This window comes from Myotis davidii, unplaced genomic scaffold (genome assembly GCF_000327345.1).
Source record: "Myotis davidii unplaced genomic scaffold, ASM32734v1 scaffold809, whole genome shotgun sequence".
NCBI classification, from domain to species: domain Eukaryota; kingdom Metazoa; phylum Chordata; class Mammalia; order Chiroptera; family Vespertilionidae; genus Myotis; species Myotis davidii.
The window spans coordinates 1678796-1688822 of record NW_006300017.1 but is presented as its reverse complement, the minus strand read 5'-3'; the positions used below and the strand labels follow the sequence as shown (position 1 = coordinate 1688822).

The window sequence follows — 10027 nt, the reverse complement described above, 5'->3', positions numbered from 1 at the left end:
GGGGGTGGGGGGGTGGGGGGGGAGGGAAGTGGCAGAAGCTTCCACCCAACTCAGGCAGCCCCAGGTCTCCACTCCCTCCCTAAAGCATTCAGGGATGGAGCTACAGAAGGAAAAAAAGTAAGAGTTGATCTTTCCTTTTCCTACATACAAATTCATGAGGCCTGAAAGGGGAACACGCTGGTTGCACGTGAGTGTCTACCTTGCACAGTCAAGTCAATGACAATCTCGTCCATTTCTTTTTGGTCGTCCTGAGCAACCACCTCACAGCGATAAAGAGCAGAGTCTCTTCTGGTCACGTTCCAGATCTGCAGAGAGGTTTTCCCCAACAGCTCTGCACGGCCTGCCAAGTCCCCTGTAGAAGAGAAGGAACCAGGCACTAAAGACTCTTTCGAGATCTCTTTGTAACTTGAAGGGGGCAGTTTCTGGGGCCAGCATTGGACGCCTCATGAGAAGATGGGCTTCTATTTCTGTCCCTTTAAAACAGGTGAGCTCTGAGGACACCGGGCACCAACACAGTGCCTGGTGTGAGAGGACTCATTATATGCCCCTGTCTTTATATAGATACTAGAGGCCCGATGCACGAAATTCGTGCAAGAGTAGGCCTTCCTTCCCCCGGCTGCTGCACCAGCTTCCCTCTGGCAGCTGGCAGGCACCAGGGACCTGGGCTTCCCTTGCAGCCCCAGCTTCATCAGGAAGGACATTCGGTCTAATTAGCATGTTACGCTTTTATTATTATAGATATATATTGATTTCAGAGAAGAAGGGAGAGGGAGAGATAGAAACATCAATGATGAGAGAGAGTCATTCATCGGCTGCCTCCTGCACACCCTACCTGGGGATTGAGCCTGGCATTCACTGCCTCGAGCTGGTCCAGTCTGGCCCTGACACACCTGGTCAGCTTCACCTGGAGTCCCCCGTACCCCTCCTCCTTCTTTTGTCAGCCCCAGCAATGGGGGAGCCCTTGCAGTGTCTCTAATAAGCCAACCTGACATTTGCTTCTGTATTTTTACACACATCATTCTTTCTGGCCACACATTTCTTCACCCCACGCCCCACCATCCTGCCTGGCTGACTAGCCTTCACTTCTCTGTCTAGAGGTCACTTCTGGGAAGCCTTTCAGGCCACCTGTCCTGCCCCTCCGTCATGTCGCCCAAGAGCACCCGACGCTTACCTCTGTGCTCGCACAGGATCCCACCCGCCAGCTGTCTAGCAAGTGCTTTCTCAGTGCGGTGTGCTTGCACCAAACACTTGTCTTCTCCTTGCTGTGCCACGTGACCCTCTAACTCACTTAACGTGCATCACTCAGGTCATGGATCGTGATAAAAAGATGGCCTGGGAGCATAGAAAGCTATTTTGCAGAGAGATTAAAGCCCTAATGAATCGGTATCTGCTGAAGCTGGGTGACAGGGTCAGGGAGGTTCAATATGCTAGTCTCATTCCCTTCACATGTTTGACTCTTCTGTAAGTAAAGCAAAACAAAATAAAAATAAAAATCCTGGCTAAGATGCGGAACCAGTGGGAGGAGAGGAAGTGTGGCCTGGAAACGTGGAGGGGACATGGCATCATACCCTGTATTCTGTTGTTAAAAAACACGTATGTGGTCTGAGCATCTTTAATTTTCTTCCATTCGATCCTGGGCTCTCTTGTCTGTGAATCTGTAATGATACAAGACAGCTCCGCACCTAATAAGAGAAAAAGAAAGGAACTCTCAGTGCAAGTGGAACAACTCCGGTTACTTACACCCACGCCGTCCACGCAAGCCTTCGCGATGTTAGGTCTTTCGTGCAGATTAAAACCCGGCTATAGCCAGGCTCCAGGAGACCTTAAGGAAAAGGTTAATTTTAGCCAGAAAAAGGAGAAGATGATTAGCAGGAACCTTTATTAAATAGAGGAGACATTCCCCTTCATACTCCACGTGTATATAGAAATGTCTTTGTCGTGTAAGCACAAAGCCAGGACAGGGCAGACTTGAGCCAGTATCCAACCTGCAGCCCCTGTGGCCTGCGGAGGCCGGGCCCCACCAACACCCCTGCACACCCGCCAGCACCTCTCTGGCCCCACATGCTTGGCCTGAGCTGGCTGCCAGACTCCGGCATGTCCACGAGAGGGCGCCCATTCTCCCAATGCACAGTCTCCAGCACTTACTTTCAAATTCCTGTACCACTGGGTATCTGTTGCTGGATTTGAGATTGACGGCCCCTATCAAGCAGCCTGAAGGGAAGACAAAAAAAAAAAAAAAGGTAAAATCAGAGACAGTGTGGCTCTAAAACAGCAGAGCCCTCAGACAGAGGTCAGAGTTCCCCTTCTACATGGCAAGACTCACTCACCAGAGAGGATGGGAACAGACTATGTTCCACAACAAAGACACACAGACACAGCAAGTTGGCCGCTTTCTCTCTCAGCCTGACTTCACTGGAAAAGCCAAGAGAAAGAGAAGAGCTCCGAGAATTCACTTTCCTTCTTGGTTCCCGAATAAAGCCCCCTGGAGCCTAAAGACCTTTCCCCTATGAGTTTCCTCCTCGCTTAGAGTCACTGTTAATCCTCTCGACATCTTCGTCCAGACGCGAAGGGGCCACCTTGTCACCCCTCCCTTTATGCCACTGATGATACAAACTACATCTTACACACTGGATGCCTTATCAGTAACATAGATTTATGATTACTTCTATTCTGTAGAAATTAAAAACTGCAGTCATAAACCACAATTATAATAAGGCTAACTTTTACACTTGCCTCTACTGAAGACGCACATCTTCACAGCTTTGAGTTACTGTCTAGTGTTGTCTTATGTCAGCCTAAGTGAGTCCCTAAGTATCTTTCTATAGAGTTCATTGCCAGATCCGGCCCAGTGATGGCACGCTGCTTCTGGTGGTTCAGTTTACTTTCTGCTGAAAAGGAGACAGGGACCCATGAAGGCGCTTTCTCTGAACAGGACTCACCACAGCCTACAGGATGATGCCTGATGCAGAGAAAGAGCAAGGCAGCCACTCACTTCCTCCCACCACCATCTGATCATTAACAAGGAGGAGGAAACTACAGGGTGAGTACACAGTGACGCTGAGAACTTAAAGAACTACATGTTCTCCTGAACCCCGTTTGGGTTGTCTCACAGCACGCCACCCGGGCAGCAGGAGGGACTCCACGCACGTCCCAGCCAGGGGACCGGGTCCTGGACAGGTTCACGTCTCTGAGCACAGAGCAAAGCCAAAAGCCAGAAGCTCCCACCCCAGCCCCAGCCCCACTTCCCTGCTCTATTTCATCGTCTTTCTTATGAGGAGAAACATGTCATGAAAATCTATCCAGAACTAAGAGAGGCAGCAGCACCGAGGTGTTAAGAGGATCTGGAACTAAAAGGGCAACATGACTCAGAACCTGACGCCTCTGCTTCCATCGCATTGTTCTCCTGAAGCCCTTCCTTAGGAGTTTGCAAGGGAAGTAAGTGCCCTTTAAAAATAACCTCTGGAATGATAACCAGATGGTGGGGCAGCTTCAGCGGCCATCTCTTCCTTCCAGGGAAGCAGGGGAAACAGGGACGGGTGTGGGGGGAGCAGCAGAGAGCACGATAAGGCAGGAGAGGAAGCGCGAACCTCACAATGTCTCACAAGCTCCGCAGACTGTTCTCTGAAGTTCTGTGTCTTTGCCTGCCTCCGCTTTTATGATCTGGAACAGTTCAGCAGCTGTGGACAACTGCCGTTTCCTATTCCAGTGGGAGAGACCTTTCAGGAATTCCGCCAGCGTCTGGGCTCTGACGCCAGACAAGCCGTGTAAAATGCCATTTCCTAACCCACCTCCTCAGCCCCTGGCGCTCACATACCCCAAGCTCCGACTCAGCGGGTTGGAAAAGGCCCAGATCTCCGCTGTGCCCCCACTGCCCCTGGTTTTCACGTGCAGCCCCCTCTGGGAAGCCGTCAGGGCCCAACCCACACTCAGGCTGTGTCCACAGCACAGCCCTCCTGGGGGCACGAGGGCGCGCTCTACTTCCCTTCCCTCTTCTGAAGAACAAGAACCTGAGAACAACATAAAATGTCACAATACAAACACATGGAAGCCTAACAGATGATGAGGTCATGTCCATCTCGGCCCCGTTCTTCCAAGAGCCTCGGTCTAACTCTGGTGAAGTGCCTGAAGCTGGCGAGTCCATGAACAGCCGAATTCCAAAGCTGACCGGTCAGCCACGTCCACACAGATCGAGGCCTCAACGGGAAAAGTACCTGTCTTTCCCCCTTGTGAACCCCAAAACCAAACCAAACAGCAACACGGGCTGCTGGCTGCTGAATGGGATCCTGGGAGATAAAGGGACCTCTTTCTGCCGTTCACAATGGCTGTTAGTTCACTGCAGAGAGCGCGGAGAGAAGAGGCAATGGCTGTCTCACTCTCCATGAAAAATGGAATTTATTTGGATTTATATGCATTGCTGTAAACCAAGAGGGAAAAGACACTTGTTTAGAAAATGTTTCACTTTCGGACAGATGTGCTGCTAAGAAATAGCTTGTGCGTGTCTGGCGCTGTAAAGAGTTATTTCGGCCCCTGGCGTTCTGTCCAGTTGGTCGTCTGCTCCAAAGAAATTTTTTCTGACCAGGGCAGACCGGCGTGGCTGCACGTTAGCGTGAGTCACTGTGGGACCTCACTGCCTCCTGGGGCCCAAGGCTAAATATAAAGTGGTATGCAGGCTTTCCAGCGGAGAATATTTACATTTTTATTCTGTGTGCATGCCTGGCGTAATCCATCTTGGAGAAGAAAATATCCCCAAGACGGCATCATTTCAACAATGTCTCAGTTCTGTAACCAATTTTGTAAGGAATTTAACAGCCAGGGGAGAGAGTACCCGTCAATAATATTTTCCAGACTCACTTACCCAGACACACAGCAAAGGATACACAGGAAATCAACTAACTCTAAGTTCTGACAAGAACAGGACCAGCTGGAGCCCTGGGTAAAGACTGCCCATTGTTACTCTGGCTAAACTAAATGGTTATACAAAGAGACTCTTAAAAATAAAGTATAAAAAGACCCAACCAAATATCATGGACTTCCAAGTAAATCGGGCTGTGATGGTTCATTTTATGTGTCAACTTAGAAGGTATTTTTGGACGAGATTAACATTTAAATTGGTGAACTTGTGAATAAGCACATTGCCCTCCCTATGTGGACGGGCCTTACCCCAACAGTAGAAAGGCATGAATAAATAAGAAAGACCAGCCTCCTGCCTGGCCAGTGTGGCTCAGTTGGTTAAGTGGTTAAGTGTCGTCCCGTGCCCCAGAAGGCCGTGGGTTCGATTCCTGGTCAGGGCACATCCCTAGGTTGCGAGTTCAATCTCTGACTGGGGTGTGTATAGGAGACAGAGGGCATGATATTGATGTCACTCTCTGACATCAATGTTTCTCTCTCTCTCCTCCTTCCTCCCTCTTTAAAATAAAAATGAACACCTGAAAATAAAAAATAAAAACAGCCTCCCGGGGCAGAGGGAATTTCTCCAACAGACTGAGGCCAGCCCTCCTCTGTTCCTTCAGCGATCCAGGGTCTCAGTCCGAGGCCCATCCTGAGACTGAACTCGCCAGCCTCCATAACCACAGGAACCAGCTCTTTATCACAAGTCTCTTTATACATAGTAACCATCTGTACCTAAAATAAATGAATGCTATTCTACTCATCCTATTGGTTGCTTCTCTGGAAAACCCTAACACGACGACTATGGCACTTCGTGTGTTGATTCTCAAATCTAGAAGAAAAGTCTATGTCATTTCACTGCACATATGCTCACTCCACGAAGAACTTCCAGGGGCACCCCTAAACTCAGAGGTAGCGCAATCTCATGTCGCGTGCCAATGGTAAGCCAGCAGGAAGACATCAGATGAGATGCTACTGATTTGAAACGATCTTGTTTCTATTTAATTCTATCTCCAAACCAAAGCCATTAAGGATTTCTGGACCAGGCGTCTGACTAACCAAATCCGATAACATCAGAGTAGAATTCCATCCACTAGCCACCCTCGCTGGAAATGTGTGAAGACATTATTACCCTGGAGGACTTTCTGCCCAGTCCCTTGCGTCTCTAACAGAGAGGTTTATACAGCTTCCGGGGCAAGTCCAGGAGTGTCACGGGGAAGAAGTCACTGTCGCCGTAACGGAAGCCACGGCAAAATTCCAAAAGGAGAAAAGAAGGACCAGGTCTCATGCCCTTTCAGCATCAAATCACCAGGTGAAACATGAATCAACTGTCCTAAACTAGAGGCAGGGAAAGGAAGAGGGAGAAAGAAGGGAAAGTAAAGGTGGGGGGAAGGGGGCAGAGGAGTGAGATAGGGGGAGTAGAGAAAGGGAAGGCAGAGGGAGAGAAGGAAAGGGAAAGAATCACCCCGAATAATGGCTCCACTTCTACTGTAATAGCGCAGCGATTCCTCAATGTTTTCAATGGTTCAGAAAGAGCCTATGAAGTAACTAACTAGACTGAGACAAAGGCTGTGGAGAGGTGGTCACCATCTTCACAGGAGCCTGTACTATCACTTCTTCTAATCACAGACCAATTAGACCCGCTGCACAGCACTCCTGGCCCTAGAGCGCAGACGAACACATAAAATTCTCCGTCTGTTGCCGCGAGACCCATCTCCGAGGTGCTGAGGCATGACAAATAGGTCTGACTAAACAGAGAACATGTGTCAAGGCATTTTCTCGTTCTGCAAAATACCTCATCTGGAAATAAATTACCCCTAACAACTGCCCTGAGAATAAGACCCTGGCATAAAACTGTTCTCTAAGCCCAGTCCTGCAGCCCACTTTCCCGTGTGATCACAGATTCTGGTATCAGAACATCCGGAGAGGAAGTGTGCTCTCAGACGCTATGGAGAAACAGTTCGACATCACACCCGCATCAACTGCAGGCACTGCAGCAATCCCTCCAGTGGGTCCTGGAGCCCGTCTGGCTTGGGATCCTGCAGAGCTGCATACAAACGGCCTCATTACTGATGCTGCAGGCGGCGCCCCCTGCTCTACTGTCTGAATGGGGGAGCACCCCGGGGGCTCCGGCTTGAAACCCACCGGGAACCACTATATAGAAGACAGGGACTAGTTAGTTATTTTGTTTTTGTTTTATCCCACTGACATCATCAAGAGAAAAACTATTTAAACTACCGCATAAAAAAAGGAAAAAAGAAAAGGAGGGGAAAAAAACTATCGCATATAAGCTTTAATATGCTGTTTTTAACTGCTATGAAATATTTCAATGGAGAGAGACAGATGGTGGAGAGCAGGGAAGGTGGAGGGCATGGTCTTTTAAAAATGGTGAGCCCTCACACGTTCACATTAGTTCTGGTGCAGTCCACCGGAGGTAGAAGAATAGGTTATAAACTAGCCGGTATTTCTTCTCTAACATACAGGCAGGACTCCTTTTTTCTATTGATGACCCCTAATTCATATACACACTAAACTGACCATATTGAAAGCTTCCACCATTTCTAGTCAACACTGTATCAGAGGTTTTAGCCAGGGCTACTAGGCATGAAAAAGATATTTTTACAAGTATCCAGGTTGGAAAAGAAGAAATAAATCTGTCTTTATTTGCAAACAGCAGGATCATCTATCTATGTTAGGAGTCAGAAAACTACAATCGAAAGGCCGTATACATCCTGCTCCTATTTTTTTGTGGCATTGATGTTGTTTTGACAAGTGAAGTTTCAACGGAACAACCCGCACCCATTCATTTACTTAACCTATTGTGTATGGGTGCGTTCACTCTAACATGGTAGTTGAGTGACTGCAATAGAGACCTTATGGAAGGCAAATAAACACAAGAAAAGATGCTCAACATTATTAACCAATGGTGAAATGTAAATTAAAATAATAAGATGCCACTACACACCTATTAGAACGGCTACAATTAGAAAGGCTGACCAGATCAGGTGTGGACAAGTATGTCAAAAACGGGATTTCTCATCCACTGCAGGTGGGAATGTAAAATGGTACAACCACTTTGGAAAACAGTTTGGTAGTTTCTTAAAACTTAAGTATATACCTATCATTTGATTCAACTATTCTATTCCCAGATACTTCCGAGAGAGGATGAAATCATGTGTGTGTACAAATTCTTCCCAGCAACTCTGTTGGTAGTAATTGAAAGCTGGAAACAATCCAAATATCTATGAACAGTGAATTGATAAACTGTGGTATTTCCATACCACGCGATACTACAATTCATAATAAAAAGGGAAAGAATTAGTGATGCGTGCTGCAACGTGGATGAATATCAAAAGAAAGGGTGCATGAGGCATGATTCTATTTATATAAAATTCTATACGATCCAAACCAGCATGTAATGACAGAAAACAGATTCAGGGGTTCCCAGGGGACAGGGTAGGATGGAGGGGGTGTAGATGGAGGGACCAAAGGGAAGGATCACCAGGAAGCACTGAGAAGCCTTTGGCAGTCGTGGATGTCAATATTTTGATTGTGGTGTTAAAGAGTTTACATATCTGCCAAACTTATCAAACTACCCACTTTATTTATTGATTTGAGAGAACACTAACCTATCACTCCGCCCAGCCATACATTCACTGGTTAACCCCTGCATGTGCCCTGACTGGGGATCGAACCCGAGACCTCTTGGTTTGGATCGACCCTCAATCCCTGAGCCACACCAGCCGGGCCCTGATGGTTTATTTTAATGAGGTGGAAAGTTTTCAAATTTTTTTTTAATATGGGAGGAAGATATTTCATCCAAAGTACTAGTGTCCAGAATTTTTCCCAAAAAACAAACAAAAGTCAAGTCTTAAGTTTCAAGAGTAAGGAAAATTTTCTCTTTGACATTCTTGGATTTAAATAATGGTTCAGTGATAGTTGCAGAAAAAGACTAGACATCTTAAGCCTGGAGGAAATTTTTGTGCCTGAACTAGCAAACTTTGAATAATAAAAAGTTTCAGTGGAAATTCCAGCATATCTTTAAGGGAAGGAGCTGCCAATATAAATTAGTGAGTTTACACTGAAAATAAACGTCTTAGTAGATAACTAGTTATTAAGAATGGATGAGTCCAGGACAAGAAAGTGCCATATGAGTGAATAAACAGGCCTCCGAGTTCCACTGGGTATTTCCACCTGAAAGTTTAGTGTTACCTTTTCCCAAACACCCAGTGAAATGACGTGACGGGCGTTTCGTAGTCTGAGTCAACGTGCCATGTGATGTTAGGAGCCCTTCAGAGCAGGCATGTTTTTTCTTTTACATGTAAAGGGAAAGCAGGGGGGAGTAGGGAAGAAAAGGAAAGCACCCCATAGCTCAACAAACAAATGCCCCCGTGTAAGAACAAAGAGCATCTTTCAAAAAATGCGAAGTAAACCAAACGTTGGGCATTCAACTACAGCATTATGGGTATTAAATCCGGGCCTCCCAGCTCTCTCTCGCATAGACTATATTCATATTCATTTCAAAGTGTTAGTAAAATCTTACGAGTCTGGAAATATTCACTGCTGTTGAAACGTTGGAGGCTCCCATTGGAGAACAAAAACTTGGAATCTGTCTTATTACAGACCCAGCGCGATAAGAGACTTTAAAAAAAGTCTTCTTCCTGGGGAGCTGTTCATGCTGGACTTCTCGGAAGAAGGCACTATCTTACAAGCCGAGTCTCGTTTCTCAATAACTGGACTCCTTAGCAGGAGACAAGGGTTTTGCCACCGATTGACAATTTAATTTTAGCAAGTCATTTCATCCTTCTGTTAAGTTTTCTACCCAAAAAGGTAATATTTACTCCTCTCAGCTCATACAGACATATCGATTTAGGGCTGAAGGACCCTAGAAGGAAGGTTTCCCAGCCTGGACACTGTTGGCATGTAGGGCTACCTGATGCATCGTAGGATGTTTAGCAGCATCTCCGGCCTCTAAATGCTAGTAGCAGCACCTCGAATCATGACAACCAAAAATGCCCCCAGAACTTTCCAACTGTCCTGTGTGGCGAGATCTTTCCCAGCTGAGAGCCACCGCTGTAAGAGATGATTCACAAAGAGGCAGCTGAGGTTCAATAACCGCGTTAGAGCACATCCATATTAA

General features: G+C 46.9%; 1 protein-coding gene across 1 annotated transcript in view; it reads right to left on the bottom strand.

Annotated features, from left to right (window-relative positions):
• JAM3 (junctional adhesion molecule 3) overlaps positions 1-2551 on the bottom strand; it is an 8148-nt gene extending 5597 nt beyond the window's left edge. Inside the window, exons 1-4 of the mRNA XM_015571972.1 lie at positions 2534-2551; positions 2146-2263; positions 1569-1682; positions 200-352 (exon numbers count right to left, since the gene is read on the bottom strand). Of these exons, the coding sequence (XP_015427458.1) occupies positions 200-352; positions 1569-1682; positions 2146-2263; positions 2534-2551 (403 nt within the window). The remainder of the gene's footprint in view (positions 1-199; positions 353-1568; positions 1683-2145; positions 2264-2533) is intronic.
• Positions 2552-10027: the final 7476 nt, after the last annotated feature.